The sequence below is a fragment of the Halichoeres trimaculatus genome, unplaced genomic scaffold (assembly GCF_033239565.1).
Source record: "Halichoeres trimaculatus isolate MK-OKI-2021-1 unplaced genomic scaffold, fHalTri1.1 fHalTri1_scaffold_20, whole genome shotgun sequence".
In the NCBI taxonomy this organism is placed as follows: Eukaryota; Metazoa; Chordata; class Actinopteri; order Labriformes; family Labridae; genus Halichoeres; species Halichoeres trimaculatus.
In genome coordinates, this window is record NW_027437198.1 from 15,689,234 (window position 1) to 15,710,207 (window position 20,974).

The following is a 20,974-nucleotide window of genomic DNA, read 5'->3' on the forward strand; positions in this document are numbered from 1 at the left end:
GCTAAACTGCTTAATTGCTAAACTGTCTGTTGTCACAAAAGAAAGAAAGAAAAACAGCACAAAATCTTCATGAAATGACGTGATTTTCACATAAAGATCTTTAAACTTGTTCATGATTTGTTGGAGGAGAGGGCCTCAAACACCATGGTCCACACATAGCTCTGCCAACAACAGGTATACAGAATGCGGGCTAATCAAAGGGAAGGGGGTTTGTGGAGTGGGGAGCCTTAAAGAGAAAGCAGCTAAAATGAAGCTTTTCAGATATATGCTGAAAAAGTAGTTTCTAAAACACCATAATGAGAAAATCAGGATTTTTTCAAACTTTAAATCATGTACAGATACTACTAGGATAGCAGAGCTCAGTAAGCATCCTAATAAAAGCACAATAGCCCCTCTTTAAGATTTTCTAAAGCATTAATTTCTATTTCAGCTACTTGGTCACCTGTTGTTTTCTTCATTATCAAATTAATCCATTTACAAAATGAACAGGAATCCTCAGTCTTCATACACAGACACATGTACCCAATGGTTTCTATCATTTAAAGTGCCTGACAGTTATTATGCAATGTATGCTAGAGACGCCAATGTCATCTACATCCATCCATGACGCTGTCATGAGGATGGCTGATGCATGTTGACTGAGGTGGGGCTCTTGGCCAAAATGACGCTGAAAATGTTTCATAACCAGCAGGGCTCTACATTTTACTTTCAGATGACATCGGACATTAACACTTTTAAACATTTACTTTTAATGTTGCATGTTACATCATCATTTGTAGTCTAAGGGAAAGCTGCCAGTCTAAACTCAATGTGTCATGGGCAAAACATCAAAAACTGTTGGACTGAAACTTTAAGTGTTGATCATGTAACTCTGCATTTTAATGTTAATTTCATCATTTGGGGGCACCAAAAAGTACTCTGCTAACTTATTGATGTGCTGCTGGAAGCAGCTGCTCCTCTGGTTGCCAACATACATAAAAAACAGTTTTGACTAAGGGTAGACATGAATTATTACCTGGGTCTGTGTGCACGCCTCCTAAAGGGACCCCATGTAAGTCTTATTTAAGAGCCTTAAAAGACGACAGTGTCGAGCAGCATGTCTGGTCCATGTCTTGGAATGTGATGCTATTACATCATGCAGACATGCTCTTAGTCACAGTGCTAGTAAGCTCATGTGTAAATGGTATCATGTTGATTGTGTTAACTGCTGAGTTTAGCATGTTAGCATGTTGACAAGAATTTTCCTTTAGAGTGTAAGCAATAGCTGTTTACAGTTTATTCTTTTTGAGTATCCATGTTTAAGCATAATGGGAAAGCATAGTACTGCGTCTTTAAGCCTTGGGCCCCGTTTACACAACATTTCGTTGGAAAACGCTAAAATCCAGCAAAAATGTAGTGAAAAAATCTGTGTTTACCAAAACACAGAGGGACTGAAAACGCTGTAGTAAGCATCCCAGGCCTGCAGGATGTTTCTATAACTGTCTTGTCTAGAAGCAGCTTCTGGGAGATCTCCACCAAAGAGTTGAGCAAATCATGTGGTGTATTGGGGAATACTAAGTTAAAAAGTGGAGAAACAGATGCACTTTTGGGCGCGCGGAGTGTGACGTCAGCGTTTCCACTGAAAACGCCGGCTTACTGTTTACACAACAACGGTGTCAGTAGCATTTCAGAAAAATCCCACTCTGGAGGCCGTTTTCAAAAGTTTGCGTTTTAGGTCGGCCTTTCAGTGTAAACACGAGGCTGAAACGCAACAAAACTTCTGCATTTCACCCTAAACCGCTGTAGTGTAAACGGCCCCTTAATGGCCAAACTACACCACATGTGTCCAGCCCCTCTTAATCATGACATGGTATCAGGTTCCCATTCAAGTCAATGTGTCAACCTCCTCTGGATCCACTCTGTTGTGGTCCAGGTGCAGCAGGTCGCAGGATATATGTAACAATCCTGTTTTTGCTGACGCGTCAATTCAACAAAAAACAGCGGGACAGGACATTGCGCAGAGAAACCACATGAAAACACCTAGTTACTTTCAAAATAACTGTGTCAAAACAAGATCATATTCAACTTGACCATGACAACAAACTAACTTCATCAGCGCAGCCAGGCCAGGAGTCAACAGGTTTGAGGTTTTACAGCCCAAACAAGAAAGAGGAGAGATCCATGGACTGGGAAGTGAGGGATCACTAAGCCAGTGTGAGTTGACGTACGCAGCCAACACGCAACAGAGCTGGCCAGACCGAAGACGCATCTAGTGTATGAAAGCCCTCAGGCAAATGATGTTAATAGTTCAAACCAGCTGGAACCACTTCTCAACTGCTCCCTGCCCTTGACTCTTATCTGCAATCAGGGGTATCGTTGCTGTTAGCGAGGATGCTAAAGCTACACCCAAGCTCTTACCTTGCATAGCCTACGAGGAAAGGTTGAGTGAACATTTACTTTATGGCAACAGCTGTTGTTTAGCTTCGGGACTCTTTGGATACTGATGCATGACTTCACAAAAAGTAGCTCTTTCAATTAAACAGTCATGGGTTAGGAAGAAGGCTAAAGCTTGTCATGCAGCTTTTTTCCTTTGAGCAAACGCCACAAGTTGGCAAGAGTTTTTACAGCTTCAACTACCAGATGCAAATCCTTTATAAAGTTATGGTACTATTTCTGTATGAAATTAAAATGCTTTATTGAATAAAGCACTCCCTGCCCTTTAATTACACTCTTCGTGCACAGTCTGAATGGATAATCTAAGGGGCATTTTTGCTAAATTTGGAGAGAAACTAAATAATTAAGAACTCTGAGACCCATAAAAGCAGGTCCGTATCAAATGCGTTTAAGGGTTGTCATAGAGAGGATGATGTAACAGTGTGCTGCTTTGCTTTCCACCAATCCTTCATCCACACCCTCCTCCAACCCCCCCACCCCGCCAACCAAAACACACATGAGGGCACAAGTTGTGCCCATCAAGCATGGGTAATGTGTGCTTGTATATATGTGTGTGTGTGTGTGTGTGTGTGTGTGTGTGTGTGTGTGTGTGTGTGTGTGTGTGTGTGTGTGTGTGTGTGTGTGTGTGTGTTGTGTGTGTGTGTGTGTGTGAGGGAGAGAGAGGAGGGAAAGAAAGAGGCGCAACAAACCCTCTTACACAGATCCAAATTGACAAACACCAATGTGACATCAATCATCAGGGGTACAGTGGTACAGATTTTTCCCCTCAGAGAAATGAAAAGTGCTCCTGGGAAGGCCTAAAAATAGAAGAGTGTATTTAGATGCTATTTGATTTCAAAACCACTTCTAATTTTTTTTTTTTTTTTTTTTTTTTTTGCCATTTTGCAAATTCAAAAAGCACATGCTCATGGTCATGCTCATGCTTACATAAGAGTCATAAAAGCATACATGATTTGATTACATAAAGTTTTTTTTTTTTTATCATGTTCAGGGGTGGTTTGAAAAAAATACTAATCCATCAGATGAAATCTATTTGTCCTGATGTAATGCCTCTAATGTGATAAAAACCCACAGCCCATCTCTTCATTTTTTCTTTATCTTGACTGTCATTATCAATCATTTAGCCTTTACCCAACCAAGAGAAAACTGAATGAGATTTCAATATCTCATTTCCACTAGTGACCTAGCAAAAGCAGACAGCAGCAGTGTTCACTATGCTTCTGACAAAGACAGGAGAATCCATTCATACAAACATAGCATACAAGAATCTCTTTGAGTCTTTAAAATGCATGGTTCATAAAAGTCATAAATATGGTAACTTATTTCTTTGTCTTCTTTACTGCAATAATGTAAAATGTGCATATTCCCAGACTTTAAAAAACATGATCACACTCTCATATTAGTATGTCAGATATGAAACTAATACCAGCTGCAGATTAGCTGATCATTAATCCAGCTACAGCTCTCACTAATTTAATTAAAGCCCACGTCTGACAGTTTCTTAGAAGCCAGAAGCCTTCGGGAAGTCATTCCTCGCAGCAGGACACCGGGTTCCCCCTGAGAGTGGCCATCTTTAGTCACACTCATTGCTGTAAAAGACACACTTTTAATTTAGGCATGGGGTGTAAAATACGGCAAAAATACAGCAAACCACGAGGCTCTTTAAATAACAAGTCAGAATGATTAGGACTGCCCCAGATTCGAAGATAAACCAAGCGTAAATCGTCTTTTAGTGGCTTTATTATTTTAGGATTTCTTGTTTCTGATCTAATGCTCGTAAGCTGCTTAGTTTTTGCAACACTCCCTGAAAACAAACATCGAAGAATGAGCCTAACACATCACATCAAATATATGAGGAAGACAGTGGAGCTTTAACCCATTAAATTCCGCTTGCAACAATATTTGAAGCACTTCTCTTTTCTTTTTTTTTTACTCCTGGAATCCCTTTAAGTGCTTGTTTGAAAATATTTTAAATTATTCTATTAGATAAATAATGATAGTAATAGAATAATACTCATCATAAAAATAAATGAAAATAAAAGCATATGTATTATGTACAAGGGGGGTCCAAGAAATGAAATGCATGAACTTATTTTGCAGGTAAAAAGGATTGAAGGGGTTAATGTAGATCATGAGTCAGTATATTCAATACACTGAAATTGCTTTGGTTAGCAGGGGTGTGTTCAGAGGGGCCAGGGGGGGCTTATTGGGTGCAGCCCCAGAATAATGCATTCTGACTTTTCATTTACTTATTGATTTTTATTATTTATTTATTTATCTATTTAATTTTCATCTATTTATTTTTTGAGGCTGGACCTTCTTTAAAAATTATAATCTTTACTGTGTTGCAGGCTGCAGGCAGGAAGTCACATTTAGAGCATTTCCTGTTCTTTGTACCCAGACTCTCAGCCTCCCTTTGAGTTCTTAAAAACAAAGTTTGAAAGATTTTTACTTTGCTATGAATATTGATAATACACAGAAATGTAACACCAGTATGACAGGCACACATGTTTTCAAACACACATCCACCTGACTTTCTCACACACACACACACACACACACACACACACACACACACACACACACACACACACACACACACACACACACACACACACACACACACAGATTTGAGAACACATGTCTGTCCTGCCCCCATGGGGTCATTCATGCAGACTGGTGTTATGTAAGGGAGTTACCCTCCTCTCCTGACAGACATGGCCCTGTGTCAACTCCATGTGTCAGACAAGGACAGGGATGAAGAGAGTGACAAGCAAAAAGCATGGAGGGAAAGAGACCATCAGACAAAAAAGAAATGAGAGAGAGTACGTGTAAAGACAGAGATGACAAAGAAAAAATAACTAAGAGGGAAAGCTGAGAGTGAAAGAGAGAGGCCCCAAAACAGGTTGACCTCAAAAATTTGTGGAATGTACACACACACACACACACACACACACACACACACACACACACACACACACACACACACACACACACACACACACACACACACACACACACACACACTCACACATCCATGAAAAAGGTAGAAGGGGCCTATCATCGAAAGGCCTTTGGAAAGGTTACAGGAAATTAAAGGGGAGCACAACTAAGCAGTGACTGAGAGGTGTCTCTTTTTTGTGATGAGTGAACCACAAACTGTCCGTGTTTAAGACATCAGGGTGTTGGAGTCTGAAAAACTGCTTTTTTGTTATTAGATGAAAAAAAACTTACTCAGTTTTATCAAAAAAAAGGCAAAAGAGAGTCCTGAATGTAGGTCTGGAGAGAAAAATATAAAATATAAAGACAATCTCAAAATATCAGACTGCTGACCTGACCGTGATCCTGCCTCAGAAGGTCAATGCTGAAAAGGCTGTCTGTGAGCAGAGATCAGAGCCATAGTGTATAATTGGAAAGATAACCAGAAGGGACATATGTGATAGAGAAAGTGCAAAGGGATGACTGAAGCCTTGAGTGAATTTGTCCAGACTAGTTATAATTTAAGAACAGGGGAGAGTGCCACCGGGAGTGGTTTGAGGCTGGTGTCAGAAAGAGACTGTTGCTCAGAGTGCAAAGCCCACTCTTCAGACGTGTACAAGTCTGTCATCCCCTGCATCCAGGATCTGTCGATCTTGCCTGAAACACACCCACCAGACCTGATAAAACTCCACCCTGTAGGCCTCAGTCTCAAACTGCTGCAGGCAGACAAAGGAACCAAACGCGAGTAGAAATGGCCAATCTAACCCTTACCATGTTAAAATTGACATGGACTTAAAATGTAACTAGATGGTTTTTTTTATCCTGATGTATTGATTGTTTGTTTACATCAAATACCTGCACTTTCTGGATTGATGCATTAATGATATAAGTCAGGTATGAATTTTTCTATCATTATTCCTCATCACATGTCCCATGTACCAACACCATCCAGAAAAAAAGATGTATTGAGATATTCAAAAGACAAAAATGATGTCTGAATAGCTTATAAAGAGAAAAACAAACTCCTTTCCAAGCAGGATTTAGCACCTGCCCACAATGCCAAAACCAATCACAGTTTGTAGATTGCTTGGCTAGTCAGTCAACTCAGCACACCGGTTGTGAAACTGTACGATGTTATAAAGAGGATGGCTGCTGAATTATACAGCATCTTGTGCCACAATAACAGTGGTGCCACAGGCTGCATTGATCCTGATGCTCTGGTTTAATGTGAAGGAGTCCCCATCAGGTATTTAAATGAATAAGTGAATTGTTTCCTTTAGTTTATCACTTCTGCATTTGAAATCCTTGTTTTTTTGTTTTTGTTTTTTTTAATTATGGTTCAAAAACAACTCTGAGAGTCAGATTTTTAGGACATATGCACCAGAATTATTAATGTTACAACAAATGGCCCAAACTATTTGACATGTAAGGAATATGAATACAAGACGGATTACCTTTTTTAAATCTAATGAGTTGATGAAGATGCACCATGCATTTTGAATCAGTGACCCTTCAATGATCCCAGCACTTGTACAACAACAATAGTCCCACTGCTCCCTCTACAGGACAAAGTAGTTACTGACCACAGTGACAGAAGTCAGGCTAGAACATAATGTTCATGATCAGAAACTTGATTACGATGTTATCATCAGAGAAGTATATTCAGCCATACTGAGTATTTTCTTTATTATCAGTCCTTGTATGTGTTTGAAAGGCTTGGAAACCATCATTGGCTCTCATGAAAAAGTGTTAATGTGTTGGCTGGTGCACCAGCTGCATCATTTACATGTAGCTTTCAGCTGTTATCTCAGACATCATGTATGGACTTGTATGGGAGGGAGTGTTACATGACAGGCAGACAGCCAGAGTTAATCCTGTATCTCACTTTTTTTCTATCTCTGCTTCCGTTAAGGTGTTTTTAGCCCGCTTTCAGTGCCACTAAGTACTCTTTAAAGTAAGAGTAGTATGCTTTCCAATATTTTAAGCATGAACATAAAGTAACAATGCAGGATGTTGCAGATATTGAAACCACTGCAAATTCAAACATTGTCAAAGTGCTTGAATCTGTCTGCAACCTGGTCTGAAAGGCCCTCTCCAGAAAAAGCACGAGATCTTCTCGAGATTTGCTGAAATTTAGAGGTCATTGCAAATGGATTTCTGTGTAAGTTTATGTCACATTCAGGGGATGGGCCTCAAATACCAAGGTTTGCCCATAGCTCTGCACCCAACAGGCTGGCCAATCAGATGAAGAGGTGTTTGGAGTCTAAAAGAGACAGAAACAAACAGTATACTCATATAACAGGATGAGAAAATGTTGGATTCTTTTGAACCCGATTCTCTTAATTTTGGGGTGATCGGCCTTGAATGAAACTGATCTTATATACCTCTTGGAAGGTCTGACGGCCAGCCATTGTCACTTTTTGCTCTGGGACCTAAAACTCAGGACACTTTATTGGTTGTTACAGCTGAAACATAAAGATTTTATTGTTTCACAGGTATTGTTCAATGATTTTCAATAATATAGGATTGGAACATTAAAGGTATATGCTGTCATTTATAAAAAATAAAAAATAAAATTTAAAAATCGGTATCAGCAGGTCAGGCTTTTTAAAGATCGGTTGATTGGCCAGAAAGTTGTGATGGGCTCACCCCTAACTTTTTTGTTTGCTCTAGTTTTTTGTTTGGTTTTGCTATTTTTTTCCCACAATACCCGCTCTTTAAGGTTATTTTTTAATGGTTTTTTTCATGCCATTAATCAGAAAGAAGAGGATAGTAAGTAGAGCAGGAAACGGGGAGAGTAAGGAATGACATCCAGGAAAGAGACCACAGGCTCGATTCGAATCTAGGGACGAACCTCATTAAATGCGACCTAGACTATTAGGCCATCTGTGGTCCAATACCCCCTCTTTAAAGAAGCTTAACATAAAAAATGACAGAGATTACTTTTGCTACACAGTACTGGCCAAACCACCACACAAAACAAAAAAAAGCTCAAACAAATCTCAGTTTCATTCTCAGTTTATTACTGAATGTATGAAAAAGAGTGACAACAATCACAAGTGTCATTAGATAAAGTGCACTTTATATAAGCAGTCCCAGAATCTGTGGGGCTCAATGAAAGCTGACCAATCACAGCTACTCAGCGATGCACACGATGATTCACAACCTACACGCCTGATAAAGCACAGAGTGATCAACAATACACACAGTAATGCACAGTGGGAGTCAGTATTACACTCAGCTACATTAGTGTGCTACAAAATACACAACAACTCACACATTCAGTGGAAAGCATGCATAAAAACTCATGTACTCTGACAAACAGGCACAAATGTAAACACACTGATGTGGAATAAGTGTGAGAAGCAAGTGTACTTTAAAGTCTGGCAGTGTTAGATTTAAAATTGTAGACTTTCTATTTTTTTTCAGCAGTTAAAGGAATAATCATCGCTTCAAAAATTCAACATAGGATTGACTTAATCTTATATAAGCCTTAAAAGTTCCCACAAAGCACCATAACTGCAGAACATTTCTTACTGAGGCAGGCTTCTAGACATAAGTGCAATGCAGATACAAGATTTGGCAGTTTTCTCAAATGCACCAGGCATACTGGACAAAAAAATGTCCCATGTTTTATTTAATTCTGAAAATCTGATTTGATACGAAAAAATCACAGTGTCCACTCAATATCTGGCTGAGACTGAGAGATTTGGCAGTGTTTGCAGGAGGGAGTGCCAGGACGGTGCACAACGCCAAGACAACTAAACGTCAACGATGGATGAGAGGCAGTTGTCAGTACCGAGCCACTTCCACCATTTTTTTTCTTTCATAAATTTCAACGTACTTTGATTTTGTTTTCTGGAATAGTGAGTGGCAGGAAACACCAAACTATAGGGGACATGGACAGTATGCCTATAAATAGATCACCTGTGATAGTATGTTAACACAGTTGTGAATGCTGTGTTGTTGAGTTTACATGTTATAATGTATAAGCAGCACATCACCAGTGTTACTCGTGTTAAAGTATGGTTAAAATGTTTTAAATATATGTAAAAGATTGTTTATACGATGTAACAATTTGTATTCTTTAAATACACTCAATGCTGTCAGCCTTTAAAACAGAGAACAGGATGTGTTCTCAACTACTCCTCAACATTTCCTCACAGATCTGTGGCGTAATAAAGCAAGTGACGTGTCACAACACACACTTTTGTTCTCCAAAATTGACAGTCTATCGACCTATCTATCTTTCTATCCATGTAGAGGCTCGCCTCATTTGTTCCAGAACCTTCCCTCAGCAGCCAGCCTCTGGTTCAGGTGGCAGAGCTGCCTCAAGAAGCCATCATTTGGTCCGATCTCTCTTTTCTGGCGCACCATGGCTAGAGCGGTGTGAACGTCCATGTTCTGGCGAAGCATCAAGTAGGCGATGACTAAAGTAGGCGAGCGGCTGTAGCCTTCCCTGCAATGGACATACACTTTACCTGCAGAGAAAGGGAAAGGGAAATGCAAAAAAAGAAATTTGTTAAAAAAAAAAAAAAAGTTTTAAATCAAGAAATACCTTCCAGAATTACGAACACTGGAAAAAACTGAAATCTTATCAAGTGTTTTGTCTTATTTTCAATAGAAAATGTTTTTTAATCTCAATATTTTTCAATATATTATTTTTTTTTTTTCAATATATCAATATTTTCTCAATATCTCATTCACCTGACCAGTCATGAAAAATGTATGAAATGTATTTCAAATTACTTTGAGACTAAATTGAGGTCTGAATTGCTTGAAACAAGTTAAAAAAAAAATCTGCTGATGGAACGAAAGAAAAGTTATTTGTATTAAGACATTTTTCTGGTTTTAAGCAAATTTTCAGGCAGTTTTTTCTTGTTACATTGACAGATTTTTTTAAACTTCTTCCAAGCAATTCAGATTTCATTTTTGTCTTTAGTTAACCTGAAACAAGACATTTTTCTTGACTGACCAGTTGAATGTGGCTCATATCAAGTATAAAAGACCATTTGTATTTAAAATACGATAAAAACACTCCATAAAATTTCAGTTTTTTTGCAGTGAAGAAAATATTTCCAATTGCACATTTCATCCAATGTTGTAAAAAGATAAACCAAGAATAGGAACTAAGTTTTACGTTAAACCATGAAAACAACCATGTGTGCACAAAGATTAGTTCATTTTTAACCAATCAGCTAAATCAAATATATTAGGCTTATTTTCATTTTTTTTTGTCGGTTCTTGGACTAGCCACAGCAGGGGGTCACCTCTTTGACATGAAAGTGAAATTGAATGTTTTACAGAAGTCAACCTCTCATATCATGGTTTACATGTATTTGAGCTGCCTGACGTCAAGAGTTGTTTTTATTTCCTGCAAATGCAAAGTTACTTGGTGAGAGACACAGCAACCCTTCATTTCAGGTTTACTCCATCACTTCTGCCCTCTAACCTTTTCCGTTCTTGTAAGCCATGGCCTTTTCAATGAAGTCTGCCGCCTCCTCAAAGTAAACACTGATGTCGAAGTGGTCCGTATCACTGGCCGCCACACCATGGTAGATGATACCTGTGCCCGCGTATGACTCAGCATTGGTGTTGACATGCATGAAGGAGTTTCCCTCTGCGGCGTTCAGGACGTGTGTGATCCCTAGGCGTTTGAGACGTAACACATTTGTTGCTACAAACCTGCGGAAGATTGGGAAACAGAAAAGAACATTGTGTTATTTTTAGGGATTGGAACAAGACAGTTCCAAAGGATCTTAATTGAAGCTTTTAGTGGCTCATATTAGTGAAGCACCAAGTCCTTGTTTATTTGTTCTTTCTCAAGTGCAAATTTAATTTTTGGCAGCTGCAGGCTAACCGTATGAACTTGTGATGTGAAACGTTTTTGTGCAGGAAGCTGTTTGATGTATTGGTGTTCATCTATATGATATGTCAGCATTCTTTAAAGGTCCAATATTATGCAAAAATCACTTTATTAAGTCTTTTAGTGAAATTTGTGTTTTTTTAGCTTTCCTCCCAGCCCACAAAATGTGACATTTAATGACAAAACCTGAACTGAGTAGTGCTTGTGAAAGATCCTGACCTAAAATGAGCTGTTTGGAATTTCCGGGGTTTGCCGGCATCAGCCTCCCTTTTTTGACCAATCAGGAGCAAGTCTAACCTGATTGGTCCAGCAGATAACCCCGAACCCCCTCCCCACCCACCCCTCTACCTGCTGCTGGAGAGAAGAGGGGAGGAGTGTGGCTGTTTTTGGCTGTAAAACATAGTTCCATGCACAAGCTTCCCATCTCAGAAGAAGACAAGACTAAGTGGCAAGAGTTCATTTATCAAGGAAATGTGCCAGCTACACTCAGTAAAACTGTGCATGTGTGTGCTAGTCACTTCACGGCTGACTGCTTTTCCAACTTTGGACAGTACAACAGAGGGCTAGCAAATAGACTGGTCCTGCATTCAAGCGCATTACCAACCATCCCCCAATAAACCTCAGACCCTGGAAATGTGAGTATTTTAGATGCTGTGTGCTGGGGAGCAGATGTAAGAGATTTTCCCCAGGGCCCCCCCTGTCTCTGTGTTAGCTCCAGGATGCTAACTTTAGCTGCGGTTAGCCTGTTGTTTTTTGCCTGTAATGTTACGGTAAACAAGCTTCGCTGTTTTCTAAACATAGTGCACTCGGAGCTCGTGGCACTGCTCTCAGTGACGTGGAAGAGCGGGGTGGTATCAGCGGTGGCTCATTTACATATGAAGCCACGCCCACTAAATCAGACCATTCTGAACGGAGGGGCTATGAGAGCCTGGAAACAATGCTGCTGTGCTTGATTAATTGGCTTTTTGGACCAAAACATGTAACTACCATTTCATGAAGACATCAATGATCCATAATAAACTGCAGAAAAGGAGCATAATATGGGACCTTTAAGTCACTATTTGTAGCCAGTGTTAAAAACTTCTTACTCATAGAATAAAGTAATTTATTCTCCATCATAGCCTTGGAAAACATTCAGCTATCACGCTATGAATATGAACTCATGAGGCCTGTAAAACTGGTGACTTAGAATAACCCCCAAAACCCTCTTCTCAATTTCTCTTGACTGCTCTGTTAGCCTAATTTATTGCATCTTTTCCCTATTCTACAGATTTTTTCTTTTAAATAGAAATAAGGAAAAAAGGAGGAAATTCTTGCGCAGGAGGTATTTTAACAAATGTGGAAAAAGTGCAGTTGAAACAAACATGTCCAGTGTAGTTTACAATCCGCTCAAAAACAAATAGGTTTAAAACAAAAAGATCTCTAAGGAGCCACAAACAAGAGGGTTCATATGTTGCAATATCAGGGTTTTTCAAGCTGGGACATCTTGTTTATCATCTTCTCGGTTGTAGAGTGACATCTGGGTGGAGTATTAGCACCACCAGCTGATCATTCTGATGAACTAATTTTGCATCAACATGCATTCCTTCACATCTTTTTGAAATCTTAGCTCCATTTAGTTAAAAAACACAATGCCTGTGAAATGATGCCAGATGTGTTTCATGAACAGTCTTCATCGAAAAAGACTGAAGTAATGAGAGACTTCTGGGAAAAGGTGTTCTACTTTCGTTCTTTTAAAAACATTGACTCAAATCTGAAATATAAGGTGTTGTTTCTTTCACTTATCCTCCGTGTTGCATAAAGCTGCAGTGTTATGAAAAATAGATCTGATGCATCTCACTGTGAAACTCTGGGATTGCTGTTCCACTTGGCACCTCCTGCCTCTTAGATGAGAGGAGCTAAAAATAGAGCTGATGCACACTGGTGCAACGTCACGCCTCCACATTTAAAAAAAAAAATGTCTAGCAGGCTGTTAGACAGAGAAACCAGGACAGATACACCAAAACCAAAACATAAAGCTTGGATAGACTGATTTGCAGGTGCAGCTTTCTCAGTAGATGCTGGATTGGTCAATAGGTGTGAAATAATTTGCTCTGAGAGGACAAATGTCAGGGTTTTACACAAGGGTTCAAGCTCTGCCTGTTCTTTTTTTATAAAGGCACCTGGGAGACTTTCTCTTTTGTAACACACCTCCGTAGCTCACTGTACTGGATAAAAAAAATCCTCTGAAAGCTTCTTTTAGAAGCAGAGCATTTAATAATTAAAACAAACATATTGTCGGGAGGCTGGTGTGGAGCTAAGGATGCTGTATTTCATGTCAGTATGTGATGAAGAGCTGTGATCATCCTCAGTGCAATCAAAATCACCTGTTGTGTGTTGTTATTGCTATTGTTTACAACGATTTTCACACAACGCAGTGAGGACAGGTTGAATCAGTCATATAATTCTATCAATCTACAGATGTCATTCAAACCGGCTCATTGTTGGCTGTTGTTTGAGACTGAGCACAGAAAACAGTCGTTTCCCGTTCTATGAATTCAATTAATTTCCTTTTCTCAAGAGTAGACCCACCAATAGACAACATTAAAGAAGGGGTATGGTCCTTTAGGCTTTATACCATCCTTCCAATACCCCCTTGGTAGCTTTACACAATACACAGATCAAAAAATAATATTTTTTCTCACACTGATGTTTTAGAAAAACTCTTAATCAAGCCTCTATCTGAAATATAGCTGCTGTCTCTTTAAGGGGCACTGGTTCAGAAACCCCCTTCTTTCTGATTGGCCAGTCTGGAGCTGTGCATACACCTTGGTGTGTAAGCCAGTCCTCTTTCAACATAGAAGATCCTTTTCAGTAAGTCTGACGAAGATCTCACGCTATTTTTAAAGGGAATGTATTGAGCATTGTCACTGTACATCCACAGTGAAAATATGGGAAAGCACAATACCCCTTCTTTAAGCCACAAACCTCACTTTACATTTTCCAGCTTTAAATTTAGTAAGCTAGCTTGCTGTATTAGGCTCAAACTTGATGTTCACTCTCAGCATGTATAGACAGCTGGTCAATATATTCTTATCAACACAGTAGTGGTAACCAGGGTTGCAAATGGGTGGAAAATTTCCAGCAAATTTCCAAGGGAATTTTAGCTTGGGAACACTGGACATTTTCAGGTTTTTTTTTTTCTTTCATCTTAAATGAATTTTTCCGAAATTTCCCTGGAAATTTTGTCTCATTTTTGTTTTTTTTTTGTAATCAACTTGATTTTGGAATGTTGCATTAGACTTTTTTGCATGCATTGCTTAATATCAAAACAAAATTGTTAATATTTACACATGATAAAGATAATGTAGTCAATGTAAGTTGAGGAAAATTCCTATTGATTTTCAGAAATTCTCATGAAAAGTAGTCAGAGGGGCACTTCTCATGCCTTGTAGTCCCAGTTATGATTGACACTTCAAAATTATACATGTGCAAAGATCATATATTTTTTGCAGGGTTCATTGCCTTGTAAGATCATTACAAACAGCATTACATTCATATTACTCTTTCATTAAATCTGATCCCATGCTGAACACAGGATGCCTGATTTAGGGTGTAAGTTCTGTGTAAATGTGTCTGCCTTTTTCTGACATAGAGGTCAGAAATGACAACTGCAGAAGCAGAAGTAGGTCACTGGAGATGTTATCATTTATAAGGAATAATAGGTTAAGAACTCAAGCTAATTCCAAATTCTCCATCACTGGCAGCTCTGCCTTCCTCTCACTCTGCTCCATTTTGTCTTTTCATAACATTCTCCAACTCTTTAAAAATTAATCAAGCTTCTAAACTATTCAACCCTGAAAGATCTGCTTCAGTGGACTGTTAGCAGTCGCTGAGATAAAAAGATTTCTGTAAACACATCCTAAATATCCTTTGTCTAAATAATTCAGAATATGGTTGCAACCTGGCAGAGTTCCATGTTATTTCAAATCTCTAATATTCGAGATTATTCTAGAGCATCACTGGGGGATCCAGGACGTGGAATATCACACAATCTATGGGTATCCTATGTGAAGTAATGATAATGTTCGAAATTCCTCACTGTAATAAAATAAATTTTGCTCACGCATTGCCCACGTAGATCCTCGGGTAAACCTCGTGGAAGTGTTTGGTCGGCCAGCTGTAGAAGCCGCTCTCGTCCGTCAACAGATCGTTGAGCTGCTGCAGAGACACCTCAAAGCTCGACATGTCGAGTCCGTCCTGAGCCGCTGTCTTCACCTGTTGGCTGTGTTTATTCTTCATGGTACTTCCAGCACACACACACTCACGGGGAAAGAAAAGGGGGGTGAATGTGGCGGACAGGAGTCGGTTTACCAGCCAGACGGCTGCTTGCTCTCTCGCTGTGTCCCGGTTCAGGGTCTACCGCCGTCTACGGAGCACCCGGCCTTTACAGCCTGCATAGACCGCGAAGGCTGAACTGAATAGAGACGGTCTGGTCTACGGAGCATTTGCTGTTTGTCACTCAGCGTCACGCTGCGCCGCCCTCACCTGTCAGGCTCACATTGGTAATGTCACATAAATTCGCAAGCTTTTTAAACACATGAAAACAAAAAGTTTACATTTAAAACACTTTTTTTGTTCAATTTTTTGTGTTTTTTTTTATTCTTATAGAACCACAATCACGTCATAAAAAACAGTAAAGCTTTAAAGTAAAATAATTTGCAATATTTAGACAAGTGCCAGGTTTTTTTTAGATCAATTCCAAAAAAAATTATGAAGTGTCAGCTGTTTCAGGTTAACTGCCTCTCTTTTTTCAAAGTACTGAATTGATTAAATGTATTGGTTGAATACCCTCTTCAAAAAAATCAATCAAGGATTTTTTTTCCCAAGAGATTTTACATTTATGAACAGAATTTTTCCATAATGAGAAGATTTATAAAGAAAGTGTTTTTCCTGTTTTTTATTAATGTTTTCAGAAATGAAATAACAGGTGTTGCCAGAAATCCTTCACAGCTGGATAATTCAGTCATGCCCATCATATTCCCTGTTCACCTGCAATGAATCTTAAGAAATGTGAGGCGAAGAAGGATACACTGAATCTTTTCATCACATCACCAGAAAAAGGTGGTCGCATTTTAGAGGAGCCTTTAAAATAGGACAGCTTTGACGCACCGCTGTGACATAATGGGTCTTCAGATTCAGCCTTCATAGGCTGCAGCCCCTAAATTCCAAGGGGGCAAAATCCAGTCAGTAAAAATGAAGCCTATGCGAAAGGGCCAAAAGTCGCTGTTCGTCGAGAATCCGCTTGTGGCTAGCTGCAGAAAGACCGGAAGTCACGTACACACCCAGCCATAACTATGGACTTTTACGGCATTTAAAAACACATTTACAGCCTGGTTCAATAAATAGCTTTGGTCTAAAACCTGCTGATTTTGCCATCAGCACACTGTGCGGTGAGTGGATTTTTTTCTATCTCTGCCGTTTAGGAGTTATTAGGATCGTTTGATTTTCCCATCAGAGGCACAGGTCATGTGAGACGTGCAGTTCACAAGGCATCTTTCGGAAGCCTATCAGACCTTCCCTGAGACGCAGCTGAGGTAAGCTTGACCGTAAGCCTACCCGGGACCAGGCTTGTCGGGCTGGCTGATTGACCATGTTTACCAAGCTACGCTAGCCCTTAGCCTCGTCTGTGGAACCGAACTCTCAGTTAGCAAGGCTAACCAAAATAAGCCAGGCTTTGAGCTAAGCTAGCTTCGTGGAATACCCCCCAAGTTTAGAAAGTGGTTCAAGTGTTGGTATGCTCTGTGAACATACTCACACACGCTCACACATTTGTGGGTAAGTCTTTATCTTTCTTTCCTGCTGTTTTTCCTTTCATTTTTTTCCTTTAATTTCAATACTTCCTTTCTAGGTTTTTTTCTTTTTTTCCTCCCTTGTTTCCTTCCTTTTTTTCCTTCTTCTTTATTTTTGTTCTGTCTTTTCACTTTCTTTCTTCTTTTCTTTATTTTTGACAGCAACCTTCTAACACATTTTCTTTATCACATTTGATGAGGTATGGGCAAACAATTACCAAAGCCACGTTGACAATGACCAAACTATGCTTTAAAGAATTATATTTTAATTGTTGTGGGTTAAAGATATAGAGTGAATTTATTTGTTCTGAAATTTATAGTAAAACTTAGTCTGAAATTTACACAAATGCTTCACACAGACCAATAAAAGTAGACAAGACCATCATTAATTATACAGATTATTTCAGTATGACTGTTTGTAATGTCTTAAACCAGTAGCAGGGGGTAGGAATCAGTGTGGATGATTAACATCATACTATTTCAATATTTGGGGGTAGTTTTGCACTTGACTGAAAGGTTGAAATAACCCAAGGGGAGATTCTTTGATAAAACACAACACATATGCAGGATTTAAATTATCAGAGCTAAGAGGTACTGCTACGTACCAAGAGTTGCTAAAGTCAACATAAAGTAAAAGTTCTTCGTAGAGCTTTGAATTTACAAAAAAAAGTGCCTTTTCAAACTTTCTTAATGAGACTGTCCATAAAAAACCCCACACAAAGTCACTTGCAAGAGATTTTATTATGACATTCATTTAGAGATATATAGCAGCTCAAGGCTATCACATCAAAAAGGGTTCATAGATAGTAGCATTAAAGCTAAAGTGCAAATGCTTCAGTTTGTCATTAGACAAGCATTAGTAAGGCAGAGACATTTATTTTTCACAAAAAGCCTGCATCCCAAAGTGGAGGAGGATGTGTGTGTGAGGCCGGTGGATGGGTTTCATTTGTCTCACTCAGGTTGTCTTTACAAAACCTATAGAGTAGGTAGTACAAATCACAGGAATCACAGACAATTTTTTTTTATCAAATATTGTGATACCAAAATGCCAGGCCAGCTGGAAACATGACTGTTAGAAAGAAATTTAGAAATACTGAACATCCGTTTAATCTGGCAGCTCCAAGACCAAAATGCAGTTTCCTAACATCAACTTTTATTCAATTAAAGAAGCTAATGTTTTTGTTTGCAGACAAAATATAAATAAAGGCTTAATATGTTTCATTTCTCATTAGTGAATTTTATCTGTGATGTGGATGTTTGGGTATCAAAGGTGCCTTCTCAAAGGAAATAAGCTCACTTTCTGCAGGCTTTTAGAGAAGTTTTTTAACATAAACTAACCTTTAAGCAATAGAAGCTGTAAGCAAAGACTCCTGCATGAGTTGAGCAGGCCGCTGCAGTCTTTAGCACATTTTGGCGGCCCGACAGCGCAGGATTTTAAGGAAGCTGTCGATCTTGTGGGAGTCTCGTCTGAAGCAAGACAACAGGAAATGGAAGTTGGCCAGTTTGGAAATCTTATCATGGCCGATATCATTGCCTCCTCTGTAGGGGAGAAAAGCGATACTTTGAGCGGCTGGACCCATCTGGAGGAGGGAAGAGGCAGAGGAAGAGAAAGAGACATATGAGCATCATATTTTTCATTTCCAACATTTTTAAAGTAATGAAATTGATTTTCTCTTTCCACATTTGCACACCTTGCCAGAGAGGATATCCAAGCCATCCCCCAGACTCTTGGAGTGCTCTTGCAGCTCCTGGATCTTGTTGGATATGCTGTTGTGGGCTGGATGCGGAAGATTATTTGCAGAGTTGGACAGGACTATCAGAGGGTCTATCCAGGCTTGGAGTAGGGAGCGAACCAACGAGAGCAGATCTGACTCCTGGAGAGGTTGACAAATATTAAGAAATCAGTTCATTGGGAGGCAAGGGAACATAATACAGCAGAGGGGCAACCAGAGGTGTCTTGTACTTCAAGTATTTGACCAACAGAGGGCAGCTACTGTCACAGTTGTGAGTGTTGATGGTTGAAAAGTAAACTGGAACCGTCACTTACTGATACTTGAAGGGCTTGCTCCTTATCACTGGGCGTCTGCAGAGAGGAAGTGTGGCACATTGAGGGACGTGGCATCATTGCCCGTCCTAATGGTGGGAAATGAGAGTCCTGGAAGGGGAAAGGTGATTATATACTTTAAAACTACACTAAACTGCCAACATGCATTGAAAAACTACAATGGACTTTCCAAACCAGGAACCGACCAGCTCATGTGTGAGTATGGTGCTGAGGGAATGCAGTGTGTCAGAGCGCTGAGAGGCCCGGTCCAGCAGATCACCTATGGGCACAGCCCGGCACGCTGCAACCATGCACCACACTGTGAAGGAAATAATGACTTTAACATTTGAAAATAAAAAAACAGACATTTCTTTTCCTTTTTTCTACATTTGTTAGATCAAATAGACAAGCTAAGCTCATCTCACCCAACATGAAGACTTTTCCTCCCTTAGTTCTTCTCTGAGCCATCTCTCTCTGTTAGTCTGTCTTTGTCCTTCACTCTTTCTCTCCATCTTCTCTCTCTTTTATAGCTCCCTATCCTTCCCTCTTTGTTTATGCAGGAGAAAAAGTGAGCTAATTGCTGGGAACTTGTTGGGGCTCATAATGAGAAACATGGAGTTTGCATAGATGCAACAGAAGGCGCTCCTAGGATCATGAATTTATGTGTGAGCGTTTGAGCTGGAGTGGTAATGAGGGTGTTGTGTGTTCTGGAAAGCTAAGGATGGAAAAAGTTCCTCCAGGATCTTAATTAGCTTGATGAATAAAAACACTAATGTTCCCATTGTGCTCTGTAGCTTAGCAAACAATGAATAGTTCTTGTTGTGCAGGTAAGTAGATTGCATGATAAATAATATTTTATTATTGGGTTAATTAAAGTCAAACCACACTTGTTAGAGAAAATAAATATGAAAACAGAGTACAAAACTGTACATTTAATTTCTGATTATCAGGGTTGTTAGCTTAAACATTGTTGGCACTTTGCTAGTTAGATGTGAAAATACAATAACACACACATTCACATTATTTTTTAATTTTCATGCTATCTTCCTGAGGACCTGCATATGAGGACATTACATTTTGGGCCCCTCAGACTCATGATGCTTCATTTATTAAATCTTTGACCTTTTAGCCACATTTAGGGACACTGCCCACATCATCTTTCAGCAAAAGACTTGTACAGCAACTCCTAAAGTAAAACAGAGGAAGGTAAACATTTAAACTTTATTTTAAATAGGTCTATAGTATTATGTGAGTTCTATTTCTCTATTTCATATTATGCAAAATATCAATATATTATGTGTCTGACTGCTGAGATGGTGATGGAGAAACTCATGGGGGCATCTGGTGGCCAAACTTTGAATAGCAGAGCCAAAATGCATATAGACCAGGTAAATAAATAATTGACAAGCATGGAACAGATAAGGTGACATCAAGTTCACACAACTAGCTTGAACAAAGTTAGGGGTACACTGATCACATTTTCTAGACTTTAACCGATCACCGATCTCTAAAAAGCCTGACCTGCCGATACCGATTTTTATTGTTTATTTTTCATAGCTGATGGCATATACCTTCAATTTCCAATATCATTTTATTGACAATCATTGAACAATACCTGTGAAACAATATAATCTTTATGTTTTAACTTATACAAACCAATTAAGTGTCCTGCGTTTTAGGTCTCAGCAAAAAGCAACAATGGCTGGCTGTCAGACCTTTCCAGAGGTATATGAGATCTGTTTTATATGTAAGGACGGGCCAAAATTAAGGAAATCAGCACTGATTGATCGGTGCATGTCTTAACTAAATATCTGTCCAGAG

The 20,974-nt window shown here is 39.3% G+C and overlaps 2 protein-coding genes across 2 annotated transcripts; both read right to left on the reverse strand.

Annotated features, from left to right (window-relative positions):
- Positions 1 to 8,455: 8,455 nt before the first annotated feature.
- Positions 8,456 to 15,792, reverse strand: LOC141809478 (dual specificity protein phosphatase 3-like). The gene is made up of 3 exons (XM_074696525.1): positions 15,384 to 15,792; positions 10,865 to 11,097; positions 8,456 to 9,893 (listed from the first exon to the last, which is right to left on the reverse strand). The coding sequence occupies exons 1-3, from the start codon at positions 15,557 to 15,559 to the stop codon at positions 9,685 to 9,687; spliced, it is 618 nt and encodes a 205-aa protein (XP_074552626.1). The 5' UTR covers positions 15,560 to 15,792; the 3' UTR covers positions 8,456 to 9,684.
- Positions 15,793 to 17,911: 2,119 nt separating this feature from the next.
- prl (prolactin) lies at positions 17,912 to 19,626 on the reverse strand. Its single transcript, XM_074696609.1, has 5 exons — positions 19,579 to 19,626; positions 19,360 to 19,472; positions 19,157 to 19,264; positions 18,801 to 18,983; positions 17,912 to 18,689 (listed from the first exon to the last, which is right to left on the reverse strand). The coding sequence occupies exons 1-5, from the start codon at positions 19,619 to 19,621 to the stop codon at positions 18,510 to 18,512; spliced, it is 627 nt and encodes a 208-aa protein (XP_074552710.1). The 5' UTR covers positions 19,622 to 19,626; the 3' UTR covers positions 17,912 to 18,509.
- Between the last annotated feature and the right edge of the window lie 1,348 nt (positions 19,627 to 20,974).